General features: G+C 36.9%; 1 protein-coding gene across 1 annotated transcript in view; it reads right to left on the minus strand.

Annotated features, from left to right (window-relative positions):
* Positions 1 to 13464, minus strand: part of LOC310911403 (uncharacterized protein) — a gene marked incomplete at both ends in the record, with an annotated part of 32475 nt that extends 19011 nt beyond the window's left edge. The window contains 16 exons of the mRNA XM_083864895.1: positions 226 to 294; positions 381 to 449; positions 888 to 956; positions 3114 to 3182; positions 4898 to 4966; positions 5623 to 5691; positions 6438 to 6491; positions 7134 to 7178; positions 7822 to 7866; positions 8145 to 8171; positions 8956 to 9000; positions 9076 to 9129; positions 10377 to 10436; positions 11009 to 11029; positions 11968 to 12536; positions 13308 to 13464. Of these exons, the coding sequence (XP_083721021.1) occupies positions 226 to 294; positions 381 to 449; positions 888 to 956; positions 3114 to 3182; positions 4898 to 4966; positions 5623 to 5691; positions 6438 to 6491; positions 7134 to 7178; positions 7822 to 7866; positions 8145 to 8171; positions 8956 to 9000; positions 9076 to 9129; positions 10377 to 10436; positions 11009 to 11029; positions 11968 to 12536; positions 13308 to 13464 (1491 nt within the window). The remainder of the gene's footprint in view (positions 1 to 225; positions 295 to 380; positions 450 to 887; positions 957 to 3113; positions 3183 to 4897; positions 4967 to 5622; positions 5692 to 6437; positions 6492 to 7133; positions 7179 to 7821; positions 7867 to 8144; positions 8172 to 8955; positions 9001 to 9075; positions 9130 to 10376; positions 10437 to 11008; positions 11030 to 11967; positions 12537 to 13307) is intronic.
* Between the last annotated feature and the right edge of the window lie 4226 nt (positions 13465 to 17690).

Here is a 17690-nt window from a genome sequence, read left to right on the forward strand (position 1 = left end):
AAATAGCCATGGCATTACTTTACCAAGGCTTTTCAGTGAAGTAGGATCTGCTGTACAGTTTATAATATTAATAAAGGAAATATTTTCCTGCATCTATGTCAATACTTAGATTGGTGTTCAGCAATCCAGTTTAATGTGGATAAGTATAGAGACAGACCATTTCTGGATTATCAAACATAACAGTAAAAAAAGCACAGTAGCTTTTACTAAAGAAAATTCCCTGACCTTTGGTCCAGGTATCCCTTGTCCTGGTAGCCCTCTGGAGCCAGGTGGTCCTCTCGGGCCCTCCACTCCCTGAGAAGAGTAGTTAAGTAGTTATTAAAAGGAAAAAAAGTCTCTGTTACTATACACCTAAGTGTGGGGTGAGGGGAAAATTGTACCTTTTCTCCTTGAATTCCAATTCCAGGTAATCCAGCTGGTCCTGGTAGACCAGGAGGACCACACTCACCCTGGTAAAAAAATTACAGTTGCTTAGTTGTGTAAAGATACAGAAACAATCTGGGACAACTCCCATGCTAGTCAGAACATGTTGACTTAACTTCTCTTGAAGTCAGTAAAGCTGGGGATCTGACCTTTTGTCTTTCAGACATGCATTTATTCCCTACTGGTTCAATTGCAAACAACTTCTTGTCTCTTTTCCTCTTTTTAAACCTTAAAATTCACGCAGAATCAGATGCTTTTTCTATCATTTCCTATTTTAATATGAGGAGATGTTAAAATGGGTTGAGAGAATTTACTGGCCATAAATCTCAACTAAATACCACATTATCTAGTGTCTTTTAGGGGTTCCTGGCCTCACTGTACCTTCTGTAGTGAGTATTAACCCAGTATTCCCTTTATTAGATTTATTTGCACTCCATTAATCACCTGGTGTATTTATTGCTCACCTTTTCACCTTTTATGCTGATGCCTGGAAGTCCACGAGAGCCTTTTGGTCCATCAAAGCCACGGTCTCCCTACATGAAAAAATAGTGAGTTGTTAACTCTGGAGACACACAACTGTTCTCTCTGAAGTAACTAGAGACAATGTTTGCTCTGTCATCATGAAAACCAAAATGAAAAGAACCAGAAAACTGCTCCTGGATCTGTGTTCCAGGATACCAAAGAGATTATCTTTTCAAAAGAGTTTGCCCTGCAATTTGAAATTGCTGATGAAAGAGCTGAACAAGCTTCTTTTTTATCTTTCTGCCCACCTCAATTACTTAAGGTCCCGTTCTGCTTCCTCTCAAATCAAGGGCAAAACCACAACTGATTTAAGTGTCTGCAGGGCTGAGTATTGAGACTAACTAAAAATGGAATTCTGCTTATTTTTCTCATGGGTTAATCTCATTAAAGTGTGGGTTAATCTTATTGAAGGGGGGTAATGAGGATCTGGCTCCCACTAAGCATTTGTCAGAATGAAGATCAGGTTGACTATATTGTTGTAGGAGTCTATTTATAAATGTCATTGTCTTTCTAAATGTTGCCTTACAAAACAGTGGTCCTGAGGAAAGTGCCAGTTACTAACAAAGGTACAAATATTGTGCTTTCCTGTACTTCTTTTAATAAAACATGTAGAGGCAGCTGTTAGCTTGTATAAATTCACCCAGGACAATAAAATTATGCCCAGACATATCTTTTTTATCCTTAGTAACCAATTCCATCATTTTAATTTTAACAGAAATACATTATGAGGATTTCTGTTTAAAATAACATTCTTTACTCCAGATGCTTTGGAACATCTGCCTTCATTATCCTTTTTACTAAACTGTGAGCTTGTACTAAAAAGTTGTGAAGAAAGCAACTGTAAAATTTGCATAGATTAACAAATCACCTGTTTAAAATGTGGTTAAAACCAAAGAACTGACATGCTTGGCAGCCATAGATTGGATTAGAGATACATATAGACTCTGTTCATACATGCTTAGCTCCGGGTCAGATTTGGCAGTAAAAAGTAGTACATTTTTTATAGAATGAAGAGTTCCAATAGTGCTGACAGAATTTCCCTTTGACTATTTTATTCTGCCTATCCATCTCAACTGCTTAACAGTTTTAGATTATGCATTCATCTATACTTGTTCCTACTGTGCCCTGTTGCTGTGTTTTAGTTATTAATTGTAGTGTTTCTTCCCCCATGACCTGGTATTTCAGTGGCAGTTGAGTGATTTTGAGAGGCGTTTTCTTCAAAATGTATTTTTGTTAGTTTTCATTCATGAGAAATGCTAAACAGATACAAGCCATCAACAATGAGGTTAAATAACTTATATTATTAATCATCATAAAATACACACTGGATGTTTGAAGATATTATGTTGCTATCAGCAATTAAATTTCAACCTGGCTGACAACAGTATTGTGTTAAGCAGAAATCCTAAGATTTTTAGTAAAGGGGCAGTTGGAGTCTACATCTGTGAAACCATTTTTTATTGTTTTCTCAAGCAGAGGTGTTTGCATAAAAATGAACAAACTGTTCAGTTGCTCATTTAGTTCATGTACAAGCTGTGTCACTTTGCTATTGTAACCAAAGTGACAACTCAGCCTAGGAACTGGTTTTCAGTGGGCAGCAAAAGAATCTTCTATTAAGTCCATCCATGTAGGTACAACTACCACTGTCATTACTTCCCCTGGATCTGCAAATTACTAACAGCACCTTTCTTTTTCCACAAACTGAATTCAGTCTTCTGCTAAAATGCATAAGCCAGTGGCTGAGATATGTAAGAAGCTTAGATGCCTGTCTTTATAGTGACAGCAAAGATCTCTCTCTATAAGGATTAAGAAAAAACCCAGCAACAAAATACTAAGTTTTTCATCTAGGAACCTTTTAATGGTATTTTATTTAAAGTCAAATGCTTGAGGCTGTTTTACAATTATGGAATTCATTCCAGGCTTAGATCCCACAAATCAAGCATCAGGTAAATTAAATATTGGTTTTACAGGCCCCAAAGGCTAGTTGTGCCTACAAGTCATGTTTGGACCAAGTGAATTCCATCAAAATATATTGGATTGTTTGATGGCAAATTTTCACATTAATTTACAAGGTACTTTCTCAGATTCCTGTGCCTTCTATGGACTTGTTTTGGCATACACTCATTTAATGGTGCTGCTCTGGTCTTAGAACCCTTTGACTGCTGTACCTTTGCTCCTGGAAGCCCTTCTCCTGGTGAACCTCTTTCTCCTTGAATACCTTGTGGTCCTTGAGGCCCCTGGTAACATAAGCACACAATTACCTAGAACATGTATTAATCACTCAAACGAACAGAAGTGTGTTCTATGTCATTGTCCTTTACAATCATGTCTTCAAATGCTGGTGTAGTTATAATCTGTTACAAATAATACAGTAACACAGCTCATCACAGTGAATAAGTGATGAGCATTCTGGTCTGTAGCAGTAACAATACCCTTCAGGTTGCTAAGGAATCACAGATTATATAGATGACATTTCTATTCCGTATATTTTGGAACTCTTTGCTCCCTGATGTTCCATTTTACAAATTCTTGCTAATCTTTATTAATATATCAGCAAAATCATGCGAGACAGAACCAGATTAAATCCCATGCAGAGTAATGCTGAGACATAGCTGTAGAAAGATTTGACTGTAATTGGCAAAGAGAATAGTAGTATGCCCTTCTCTTTTTGAAAGCAGATCTGATGCAAGCACAAGGGGCAAATAACAACAACAACAAAAAGCATGTCCAACACCTGGGCATATTGAGCCTCCTTCAGTGTTTTTTTGCATCTGTTTTTTGAGGTTTTTTTCTCCTATTTATTGCTTGAAGTTACACATACATTACAGAATGCTGGTAGATTTGTCTCTGCATAGCATAAATATGCTTCTCCTTTTGCACAGAGTTTTAGAATCATTCCTGAGTAAAGATATTTGCACTTTATGAAGCCATTAAAAGGAACTTCTTTTGAAGCAAATAGACTTTAAATAAAAGAAACATATTTAGAATATATTTTTTAAAATCAGAATCTCTTGTTATAGCAGTACTTTTTTGGGTAGGAAAGATTCACATCACAGGCATCTCTTCCCCCATATAGTGGGTCTTTGCTCTCTGGTGTTATTGAAGAGACTCTCGAAGTGTTACTGCCCTGCTTGGACTGACTCTCACCAGCAGCCTTATTTGTAATGCTCTTTTCCTTGGGCTCTTCAGTAGTGTATTTTCAAGCAGGTTTGAAATCTGTCAGTTCACCTACCAAATGATCATTCTCTTTTTCATGGGAGCACTTCTTATTAAATGTTTATTCCAAATTTTGCCTTTTCAATGGGGAAAAGGTACTTGTGAAAAAGCTGAACAAAATTTCTCTTGTGGTTGCACTAGAAATCTTTCATCCAGGTGAAGAAAAATGAATTTAAGTCTGCTGTATTGTACATAGCTCAGTAAAAGATGCTGGCGGATATTTGGGAAAAAAAGGACCATAATATTGACATGCTGGTTTTCTGAATTACCACAAAGAGATTGAGTTTACAGCTGCCAGGAAGAGGAAAGGAAGGAAAAGAAAGAAGAGACTTCAGAGCCACACCTACTATAAATTCTGAAAGTCTCCTCAAAGCCATGCTGATGATAATGTTCTAGTGATAGTGAAAAGCAGTCGACTTCAAAGTTATCACATAGGGATTTGACACTATTAAATCTATCATGGGACAGATTTATTTATATATTTGTGTGGTAGTTCATCAGATGTTATATTTTCATATCTGTTTTGGAGATATAATAATTAGAAAAGTTAAGAAATTGGAAACATTTCCAATTTATTAAGGGAAATGAGAGTCAGAAAACGTATATGTATAAGAGTAGGAAACAGTAGAGGAAAGAAAAGAGATAGTATAATTTAGCACACATTTTTATGGGGAAGCATGGAGAATTTTCACTTTCTGTCCTGCTTTCCTTTCATCAAATAAACAAATAGACATACCATAAATCCTGGCTCACCAACTCCAGGTGGGCCAACAGGGCCTGGTCTTCCTGTCAAACCAGTGTCACCCTTCAAAGAAAGATGTACTTTGAATATGCCTGATTTAGGTACTTTATGTGTGCAGCATATAACAACTCATCAGGCATTCTGTGCTTGAAATATTAGATGTAGGAGAATACAGGAACATCAGAGAAAATCTGAGTGTCCTCAGAGTCATACACCACACCAACAGGCAATCAACTGGTGCAGTTTCACAGCTTTAGGGGACAGCCTGAATTCTGCATTTGAGAGAAGACAATGTTGAGTCTAAAAGATTAATTATTCCCTTCATATGCCCAGTCATGTATCCTTTCCCCAGACGTATTTCTATCATAGAATTTCTGTTCTCTTTATGCCAGTCATCTAAACCAACAAGCCTGTTTTGCACAAATTAATTTCTGTTTAAGACTATGGATGTGTTTTTACCTAGCCATACTCTTCTTGGGTTGAGTTTATGTCAAGCATAACAACTACTGTAAAAAAATCCTTTAAAGTATGTACTTAAAATGTACTTTTTGTTTGCAACTGTTTGCAAACAGTTTTGATAACATACAAAATACCTTTCCAGTACCACAAAACCAGCATTTATGGTCTTGAATTTTCTTCTGGACCAGCAAGTCTATTAGCTCAGCTATCTAGGTTGTTATCCTACAATACATGCAATACACAAGATGAGAGTTTTGTACCTTTGGGCCTGGCAGTCCTATTCCAGTCTCTCCAGGCAAGCCAGGTGGCCCAGGGAGACCTCTTTCACCCTTTCAAAGAATGAAAAGAAAACAACTTATAAACTGGTGTCCAGGAAAATCAGTTTAACTCACATTGTAGATTAATTTTTAATGTATCCTGAAGTTCAGCCCATTGGAATTGTCTTACACAGTACTTCATCTGTTCATCCTTTCAATGCTTCAAAATTCCTTTGTAATAATTTATCTTGTACAAAGATAAGAGATTAAGCAAAAGGAAAAATGTTTCATATCATGTAGGTTTTGACACTCAGGTATTCTGTGTATCACTGTTAGCCAGCAGGTGCAAAGAAGAGATCAAGAAAGATATCAAATAATGTCCCTTATACACTTATTGTCAAGTTTTTCTTCAAGACAATATTCTGTTTGAACTATAGAATTCTTCTTGAGAATGTTCAGTTTCAAGAAAAGACTTGATCTGAGATGCCGAAAAGAATTTCTCTTTGGTGCTTAGGGAAAAATATGTTTTAAATTGAAAACTGAAGAAATGCAATGCTAAGTACTATTCTGTGACTCTACCATATTTTAACTGTTCATTAATGAAGAGGGGAGTGTGATTTGGATCTGAATTCAATACAAAGAGCAAAGTAATACCTTTCTTAAGAACCTTGTAGAATACAAAATGCACAATTTGTTATCTGTGTCAAACTGCATCCATTAAAAGAAGGGATAGAATATAAGAATAAAATCATAATTGTTTTGAGGCTATATTATTACCTTTTAACATTAATAAAGAGAAGAAATAAAGCAATTCTTGCCTTTGATCCTTGCAGGCCTTCAGGCCCTTGATCTCCAGATTGTCCTTGCAGACCCTATTAAAACAGGAGTGATTTCACTATTTTTCAAGCTTTTGTAAAAATGGCAGCTTAAAAAACAATCTATTATTTGCTGAAGTCTGAATTAGAATACGAGTTTTAAACATATCAGAACAGAAGCTTTGCTTTGTGATGCATGAATATATTCAGTTACTCAACCCAGTTGGAGCTGGTTCTGGTATTCGGGGAGACAATTTGGCTCTACCTTTTTTTGAATACAATTAAAGGTAGTCCACAGTCAAGATATACTGAAACATTTATGATGGGCTAAGCTTCTTGGCCATCAGTCTGAGAGTATTGAGATGACAAGACACTAAAGAGTTTCCATGTACTTCTTGAGGGAATGAAATAGTTAAGACACTGAAAGAGAAATGAGTAATTTTGGTTTATATGGAACTGTATTTGCTGTGGTCTTTGAGACTGAATGAATTATAGGGATGATTTATTTGTGTATACTGTTTCTCCAAATTCTTATTAATTTTGCTGTTTAAGAAGATAGATTTTGGGTGCCTTGAATGCAGCAACTCAAAGATTCCATGTCAGTAGGGGTATGATATTTTTTCAGATCTTTGAATCCCGGGAACCAGATATTGTTGTTTTCATAGATGGGGGGGTGGGATTTGTGTTGTGGTTTTTTACCTGTATCCCTCGTACTCCTCTGGGTCCTGCTGGACCTTCAGGGCCCTAAAAGATAAGTGAAAAAAATGATATATTTCTTTATATTTAGATTTTGTCAAAACCACTTTTAGGTAACTTTCTACTAAGGCGTCTTATTTAGATTTCCTTACATTAAAATCGAAACTAAATTTAAGAGAAACTCAGCAGACAAAAAGTATTAAATAAATATTTTTAAGTTGACTGGTAGCCAAAATACAGCATAATGATGAACAGAGTTCATTATCAAGGACCAGTAATCCAGGATTGAACCCTATTTTCTCTATTTGAAATATTTATAGCAATTATGCACTAAATCTTAGAGACTGGAGATTAGAAACCTTGTTTTCATTCTTATATCTCCTTCCCTTTGCTTACTTTTTCAAGCCTTCTGCTTCTGTTAAAGTAGAGTTTTGCCATTGTTTTAAACAGGCTCAGCCTTGGACCATAAGAGGAATCATATGAAAATGTAGAAAGAATTAAAAAAATTAGTGAAAATGGTGTCCTTGCTCATTACATATTTCAAAACAGTCAGTTGTCAATTTCTCTCAGCCTTAGAACTAATATATGCCTTAAATCTATCATCATGGTTGTTATTCAGGGAATTGGTGGGGGGATTTTGTGGGGTTTTTTGGTTTAACTGTGTTTCTTGGAAATAACAGTGGCTACTTGCTCTGTCTCCTTTTCTTCCTGGGATTCCACATTCACCTCTTTCACCCTGGAAAGGGATAGGAATAAATACTTATGAGTTATATTGGCATATCATCCTTATTCTCTAGGTGCTTTAGTTGAAAACTTAAATGTTATTCTATTCAGAACATATTATAGCACTTGTGCTGCAAGTTCATTGAGGAACTGTTACATCTTCTATTACAGCTTGTGGAGCAGGTGCTAAGATGATGTTACTGTTCCTTATTAGTATTTAAAAGAAATAGAGCACTATAAATAATAAATAACAACAAAGATGTAGGCATCAATTCTGACTAAAAGAAGTACCTTCTCTCCTTTATATCCAGATTTCCCCTGGGAAAACAAAAAAGCAAAGCAGGTTGTGACAATATATAACCTAAAAGTAGGAACATGATTATTGATTTCCTTAATACTCTACTTTCTTCAGAAAAATAGCATTTCAAATAGAAAAGATGACTGACAAATATGGAAATACGATTTGAAGTACAGTGCCTTTTAGTCATGGCAGATGTTGTTGTATGGCTAAATGAATTGTATAACACATAATTTTAGACTGGGATTCTGGTGATGTAAAAGCAGATCAAGTAGAGTTCATATTTCCATATTAGTGAAAAATATGCTAAAATAAGAAAACAAGAAAAAGTCACTAATTAAAAAGAATGTACTGAATAAGAAAGCATAAAGTAGAGGGATTCATATGTGAATGAATTCAGAATTGTGCATGAAAAGACTGGTCCTACACTTAGATTCTATATGTATTTCATTCAAATTTTTCACTGCTAATATACACTGGGTCCTTTATTTGTAAAATTTAAATAAACCCAGAATTATGTAGGCAGAGTGTCAAATTCTGTAATGTTCTTAGATTATCACATCAGAGCATTTCAATGTTTTGGAGGTACTATGCATTATTGGAGAATATTTTCTAGATCACACATATGAGAAGGAATTATCCTTTTCATTAAACAATGAGAATGTTTCAGTTCTTCTAAATTAATGAATCACTAGATGATAAACCAGAATTGAAATTTGTTCTTATAACAATGAAAAAAAACATGTGATTTTGCCTTAAAGGAACACTGCTCACTGGAGAAGAAGGGGGAAAATATTTTTTTACCTCTATTCCATCTCGTCCTGGGATTCCATTGAGACCTGGGTCCCCCTATGACATTTAAAATCAAGATCAGTGAAATAAGGACAAGACAGATCTTTCTCCTAAATCTGAAAAACCAATCACCTTTGCTCCTTTCAGGCCTGGAGCTCCATCGTCCCCAGTGCGTCCCTTTTTACCCTGGAAACAACAAAATACAATTCTTATGATACATGTTAGTAAAAATAAATTTGTTTTACAATATAGATGCTATTTTTGTCAAACTTAAGATATTTTTCTCCTATAGATTTGTTTCTCAAAATCTCTGCATTTACCATAACATTGAAATTGAATATCTGGGAACAGCAGGACCAACTCAATAGGCAGTTATTTTTCTATTTTGTCTTTGTTATAAAAAAACCTGTTCAGTTCTTCTCTGAATAAAAGAGGTGATCAGCTGTTTTTGTAACTATCCAGCTTGCTAAGTGGGTGTTTTGTTTTCTTCTCAACTCTTTGGGGTGTACACTTCTGTGTAAGCAATACCTGCACTTTCCAAGACAAAAAATAGTGACCCAAACAAAACTACTGTTTAAACAGAGTACAGAGGGTACATTTTCAATTAAAGTGCATTTTACTGTGCTGCATAAACCCAGGGTTTCTGTTTGTGTATGCATAGGATATTCAGGTCAAAAAGATGAGGTTGGGTATATCTAGGGTTCTCTTTTAAACTCTTGACACTGTCCTTTCACCTGGAGCAGAGGCTATAAGGTACTATAGTGCTTCAGTTCAATGTCAGGGATAAAATACCAGATAATTCAGGTTTTCTTAAACTGTAAGCCCTGAAGTTTCCATCAGCAAACCTTGTATGAAGCAACCCCATAAATTTGCTAAGGTGCTTTATTTATAAGACTATTCTGAAAGAAGAATAGACTGAGACTTTATTCTTGTCTCAGTTGTTCCTAAAGCTTCAGTATTTTGCTCTCTCTTGCTTTCAAAGAGCTTTTTGGATATTAATGTTTGAGGCTAGTTAGATCCAGCTGGTCTTGTCTGACTGCAACAGGAAAGGGGTTCCTTTCTGCCTTTCATACTGTGGCTTTCATGCTGTGGCTAAAAGGGGAGCCTCACCACACCACACCACACCACACCACACCACACCACACCACACCACACCACACCACACCACACCACACCACACCACACCACACCACACCGTTCTCCCTTCTGACCCCACACAGAGGGAGTGTCTCATGGCATTCTCAGGTCTCTCTGTGCCCTTCCTGCTGGTGTGGCATCTTCATGCAATGTAACTATGGAGGAGTATATATTGACCCTTGAACTTTTGTTGTCTCTGGATTTGGGTTCAAATAATTTCTTTTAAAATTTTCCACAATTAATTACATTTTAATTTATACTGTGTATCAGTTATTTGAGAAATGACAGCTACTTACAGCAGGACCAGGAAGGCCTCTTTCCCCCTTCTCACAGTTACATATGTTAACCTGAGGACACTTAGAATGAAAATAGTACAAATCAGCATATTTTAATTGAAGAGATAGAAAACACACAGACATTTCCTTTAAGTTACCCTATGGCTAGTTTAAATACACCTGTAAGGACCAGAAATTGTATTGTTATTCTATAATATTATCAAATTGTTTTGCTATATTATATTTCAATTTATTATTATTATAATTATATATTATATTATATTATATCTTTTTCACTGAGTCTTTTAGAGGACATGTCAGGGTGTCAAGATGTATCAGCAAATTCTTGCTAGCCTGTTCACATATTGTTTATTTGTCTTTGAAAGTACTTTAGATAAGCAAATTACATTCGTAGTTAGTAAATTAATAAATTACTAATTACTAAATGCATTAGTAAATTACCTTAAGATGGCAAATTAAAGCTCTGTCCTAGAAATTCAAAAACACATTTAACTTGAAGACAATCCCATTAGACTCAGCATTTAATGAACTTCTTGAGCTATCAGTTTTCCTGAATTATGTTTCCATAAAATTGTAAATATCTACATTAAGAAGTAGGTCTACACAGGAAAAAAAATACTTAAAATATTTACCTCTTTCTCAGACAGGTCTTTCTGTAAAAGACAGATATTGAAAACAACATTAGAAACTTAGAGTCTTAATCAAACTCTACAGAAAAGACACTGCAAGATGTGAAAATAAATAGATTCAGCAACTAGGTAATTAAATTATGCAATTAATATATTGACTAACATTAATTTTTAATATATGAGAAATATTCTAGCAATCTCTCAATTCTAAAAAATAATTTAAGTCTTTTCAATTCTTATTATAAATTGTTGACTGAAATCACTGATTCTCCCTACCCAGCCATAATTTGGTAAAATTAAAATGGTAAACAGGTTAGCTAGATATATGGGAACAATGCACCCACAAACTGCATTGTTTACAAACTGCTTAATAGCAGCAGCTCTTTAGTAGGAGTGGAGGATAAATGTTCTACACGTCAAAAATCAGAAGCTCTCCTATTCATACTGTTAAGCACACACAAAATGAGAACAGGAAGAACACCCTAGAAAAGATTTGACTTTGAGAATGATCACATAAAGTTATCATTATTGATTTAGCTGTTATTTTTTAGAAGATCTCTAGAGCTGAGACACCCACATACAATGCATTCTTCCCACTTTCCACAACTAATGCAGTCTCTTGAGAGGACATAAATGTGTTGATGGGTAGCAATGCAATACAGATCTCTAAAGTTCTCATGTATGCATGTATAATTATGACAAAGCCATTATTTAAACCAGACAGCAGCCATGTTATTGAAAGAAGGCACCTGCAGATGCCTTCCTGTTTAGAAGAAAGAAAATAAAGTGTGTTTTGTTACTTGAGAGGTGGTTACTGTGACACAGGAATCGGGCCACTTTAGCATGTAAAATGTACAAGTTTCTTCAATGGTATATTGAAGAAGTGTATTTTCAAAATATTGGAAGTAAGACAAAATTTACATATGTTCCTAACACTATTTCAAATCCTTTCTCATACATACCATTTCTTTGAGAACCTTCTCCACAATTTCTTTCTCCTGGAGGTTGAAAACAAACCTGGATGCTGGAACACTGGCCAGGAGCCGGAGCTTGGCAGCATTGTTAACCTCCTCAGCCACTCTGGTCATTCCCATTGTGAAAAACACAATTCCTTGGTGTTTAGCATCAGCTGTAGCTGCAAAAATATCTGGGTTTCTTGGATGATCCACTCCATCAGTGAAAAGGATGGCTACTTTTACACTACCCAAAGTGCCTTCAGTCATGTAGAGTTGGGTAAGATTAGTTATAGCATAAGTTGTGTAGGTGCCATGACCTATGTGGGTGATGGGAGCAATGTGGGATTTGAATGCCTCAGGACCTTTCCAGTCATGGAAAGTTTGCTCTATGGAAACTGTGCTGCTGTACTGAAGTAAGGCCATCCTCCAGCGAAGGGTACGTCCAGAACTAAGCTGCAGACTTTTCATTCTGTCTACTGTTTGCAGTACAAACTTTTTCTGTTGTTCATGATTATAGTCCTTAGCACTTTCAGAGCTGTCCAGTACAAAAGCGATTTCCAGAATGCAATCTTCATCTAGAATAAATAGGATATGTAGGTGAGTGGAGTGACTTCATACTAAATGTCATTTTACCCTTACATCTATTTTAGGATTCAAGAGTAGGATTGGAATTATGGAAACTTTTGATGACATGTATTCACAAGTGTGAGCCCTTCATGAAGATAGAGCTGAGAGAGGCTGAGGAATTTGCTCCAGAACAGATGCCCCGAAGAATAAAAAACTGAAGGTGTGTTGATGTCATGTAGTATGAAATGAGAAATGCTGTAGTGTTTTTTTAATCTCATTCTGTCATGTCGCTTGGTATTTCACTGTATATCCTACCAGCATAGGTTGAAGTCATTTACAAGAAAATGAGACTTACTAAACGAGACACTGGAATCTGATTTGACAGAGCTGGATTTTGTCCCTAGTACTAGCACTCACATCCAGTAATAAAAGTTTCCTAAAGCAGAATCTGCAGAGTATTAATTTTCTGAACTACTGATGACATTACTTCTATGAAAATAGAGTTATATGTGCTATTATTCTTGTAACTTGTAACTTGTAACAGCCACATCATAACAAAATACAGATGCTATCTCCTTTTCTGAAATACGCAAAAAGAGAGGGAAAAGATGGGAGTAAAAAGATAAAAGTGCAAAAATAAGTCATGTGCAAATGTAGGATGAAACAAACCTGGCTGGTTATAAGCATCTTAGATGGCAAGTTAACCATATAGTCCAGAATCCAAATAAATCACAGTGTTTAAAAATAAATCACACCTGTTTTAAAATTACAATATTCACCTTGATCACTTGGGCTGGGATATTTTTCTACAATATTTGACAGAATGTGTTTAGGTTTTGATCTTCTCAATCCATATATCTTCTCTTCCCTGAGATTTTCTGCTGAAAACTCATGATGTTCAAGTATCCACAAAAGCCACCAGAATCTGAGGAACATCATTTGTTTGTTTCCTAAACAACACAAATACAGAAGCACAGCAATACAAGGATGGTAAAACATTATTCCATTTTGCTTTAACAGGCTGCCTAGCAGTCTTGTATTTTAAATTATCATACCTAAAAACAAGCTGATTTTTCTCTCTTAAAAAAAATAAGAAAAATCTTGTAAATCTTTGTAAAATCTTTTCAAAAACACATAATAAATAATAAACGGGGACATGCTGGAATGATTTTCAAGCACAGTGCATATCGTTCTAGCACGTGACAAACTGGAGACAGACTTTTACAAACACGTTCAGTTCTCTCTTACTGCCTGGTATCGTCTGTACAACCAGCAGTTCTCTGAAACCTTAGACGTGGCTGTACCAATGTGGGTGCACTGTGAACCCCAAGTGTAATTCACAGAGGTGTTTGTTTTTTTCTAAACCTGCTTTTTCCAGAGCTGACATGGAGAGAAGGAGATACTGAGGCAAACCTCAGTTTTTCCCTGTTCCCTTTACTTAAGAACTGACAGTTGTGCACATTTCTCCCTGCTGTCCCAGTCCCCTGGCCTCAACAGTCCTATGGAGGAACAGCCATGGCCTGAGGGTGCTGTCAAGGCATGAATGTACCTGCTGTGCAATCCCTCATCTTAGGCTCAACAGCTACCTTTTTCCTTCTAAAGGGATTATAACTGTTTGTCCTGGCCTCACAAGCATACCCAGAGCAGTTCACTGGCTGCTCAGTGTCTGTTAAACATTCCTGCTTCACTTTGGTTTCATTTCCATCTCCCTGCAAACTCTCCGCAGGGAGCTGCAGTGCATACCAAAAGGGCAGTTTGGTGGCAAGAATGAACCTCCCAGGACTGAGCATGTCATCTGGCTCACAAAATTCCCTAACACAGCCTGGTCTGCAGGGTTTCTTAGCTTCTGGTAGTTTAGGGTGGGAATTCCTGCACCCACAGACAAAGACATAGAGGGCAGAGGATCCTTACCTCTATGCTCCTAAGCAGAGGGCTGTGCAGAGATGCAGGATGCTGCTCTGGGCTCGCTGGCAGGTGCGTTGCCCTCCCTGTGATGGGCGCTCTGCGAGGAAAGGAGCGAGAAGCCGGGCGGCAAGCTCCTGTGAGAATCGGTGTCATGTGTCAGGAGGAGCCAGCAGAAAGTAGAAAGGCAAGGAACAACAATCCTGGCTCCCCCTCCTCTACACCCACCCGCTCCTCTCCTCCTCCTGGAGGGTTGCACATGCATTGTAGGTTTAGCCCCCGCAGCCGTTTACACATGAAAATTCTCATCCATAACTTGGACATGAATGGAAGAGGGCTGTTCTTACCCCAACACACTTCCCTACACACCAGCCCAACTGCGTTTACTCTTTTCTCCCATCACTACTACACTCACTTTACCCTCATACTTTTGCACATCTCTCATGCTTGACTAGGCAGGTTTTGTAATGGGCATCATGTTGCCAATATCGTCTTAGCAGTTGATGCCTGTAGGATCCCTTTCAAACCTAAAAGAATCTCCTTATAAGGAGGGATTACTTGTTAACTACTGAACTAAAAAGATCCTTACTGTCCCATGAACTTGGCCAACTGAAATTTCAGTTCCTGGTGAAACTGTCCAGCATGAGGTGGTCAAAAAAGGCAGGCCAGTATGAGAACCAGTTTGTGTCTGCTCATTTGTCTGTCACACATCTCCTTTTAAAGACTGTAATAGAGAACAATGACTGACACATAGTATGAAGCCTTCAGAATCTAAGCTGGGTGGCTCAGGATCCTGAAGACTATCTCTTTTACCAGTGATTTCAGCTTGTCACCTAATTCTTCAAAGATTCTCAGAAAAATTTGCATTCCAAATTAACATATTAAACAAGTGTATTTTTTCACAGAAGTACCCTTTTTCTTTTGCTGTGGGCTTATCATTTTCCACCAACAGGCACACAAAGAGGACCCAATGCTGACTGCTGTCTTCCCTTTCATCTTCAGCATCCACCAGCCCAGCCCACTTATCACAGGCACAGCCAAGGCAGCTGAGGAGATTGTGGGGAAGGAATGCAGCTTTGGCTCCAGTTTAGATATGTGTGAGAGACTGCTGGACAAAGCAGCTGGATGCTGAAGCCATTTGCTATGGTTCTATCCCCATTTTCTGTTTTCCATATTTGCCGGTAATTAGTCCAAAATTGGTGAACTAGAATGTCTGAATGCAACTCTACATATTGTATGGCTGCTTATCCTTACCTAAGCTGAAACTAACTCAGCTAAAGCTCTTTGTGCCACAATTACAGCTAAGAAAGAATCTTCTTTCAGGGCCAGAAAGAATTGATGTTTATTTCCCTCCAGCAACTTTGATTTTTCTGTGTTCAGACTGTCATATTCAGATTTTGATTAAGGCAAGGAATGAAAAGGCAGTATCTTTCCATTTAAGAACACAAATGATATGGTGTTTAAATGAAATAGGTATAATAAATCTCCCATAGCCCCTAAATCTTACTGAGAAAAATGTCTAATTTTAGCAAGGAAAAGCATATTATTTATGGTGGGGATTGTATGTCTTGTGTAAGCAAACACTGTCATTCTTTCATTTTCACAGCTAATTCCCACCTCAAAACATAGATGGCAAATATTTTCTTAATTAACTATTGTGCTTGCATGTTTAGTAGCAAGTTCCTGGCTTCAGGCTATTTCCTTTTATTGGTGAATAATGTTTACCTTCAGGACAAATCTTTCTCTTTTTTTCTTGACCAGGTGCAACTTTAAAAGCTTAGTGAGGCCTCCACGTTTTTATACCTGTTTGCATGGTATTATTCTGTTCAGAATTCCAGCTATGTGACATAACACAGTACACTTCCAGACTTGCAGTCTTCTGAACTTGTGAAGTTCTCAATACCTGCACCATTCTTATAGTGACAGCTTATCAAAACCTGAATAATACCAATGTAAAATATGTATGCCGTGATACATCTGAGATAACTCTTAAAAATAAAAATTAACAGCAAGACTTCTTGCCTCACTTGCCACAAACTTTACTAAGTCCTTATTTAATATTTTAATGGCATTATACTGTATGTATTTTAAAAATAAAATAAATACCTTAAAACCTATGCTAAGGAACATTCATGCTGTCATTTAAATGTTATAAATTTATTGCTGGAATTTAAAATTTTTTGTGAAGGAGTAAAAAAGTGTTGTATTTTTTCTTGAGGAATCTAGACATTGGATGCTTCAGCCCACAATTAATTGCATTTCCATTACACTCATATTTAAACATGTTTAAGTATCTTTTACATCTCTGGGAGATGACACTACAGACTTCTCTACTTAGTTGACTAAGTTAGGCCCAGCTATCTTACCTCATTTATGCTTCCAACATTAAGAGTGGTAATTGCAGGAGTTAAAGACTGACATGAATATAAGGCTATGTTATGATTGCACCAACTGAAGCTGAGATCACAGATATAGCTGCATATTCAGATCTCTGGATTTTTTCCATCAGTGTTAGAAATCCAAGAGTTGTTAGCTGTCTGATCTCATTATTTCAAACCTTTGAAATGAGGTCTAATACTTTTTTCCAAAGAATAGAACCACATCTAAATAGGTTATACTCAATCAAAGGAAATTCCTTATCACTTTAGAACCATGAGGAAAGGCATAATGAATAAAGATCTGCAAGTTATTTTTGCTAGTGTGTTTAAGCACTTTTAGGAAAGGGGAAAAAAGGTGATATTTATACCCCTTTGTTGGTGGCATTGCCATTGCATAGGTGGTGACAGCTTCAGAGCTACATGAGGTAGCAAGGGCATTTTGAAGGGACACTGAATGAAGAACTGGGGCTTAGATACCACTTGTGGTGTAGCATGACCTCTTTGTGTCAGCAACAGCCCTCACTATTGCTTCCTAATGGGCAGAAGTAGTAGCAAGCCTGGCAGTTCCAAACTTCTTTCCCAGAACTCTCCTCTTTGTCTGTCTCTCTCTTCTGTCTGTGGGTACCTCTTGAGCCTAGTCTGGCTCAACTGTGACTCCTTCATCCACTGTTTAACAAAATTCAATGCATTATTGAGAAGCCTTGAGTAATTTCTCTTAAGATAGAGTAACTAATGTCTTCTAGCATGGTATCATGTCACTAGAATGTCATGACTAGCCCTTGGTTGTCCTACAAGCCTGCAACATCACTGGATGTGGAGTAATCATGAGCCAGCATAGCTGGCAAAATACCATCTGAATATTTCCATATGCTAAAAGAATAC

The sequence above is a fragment of the Zosterops lateralis genome (genome assembly GCF_965231275.1).
Source record: "Zosterops lateralis genome assembly, chromosome: 7".
NCBI lineage: Eukaryota > Metazoa > Chordata > Aves > Passeriformes > Zosteropidae > Zosterops > Zosterops lateralis.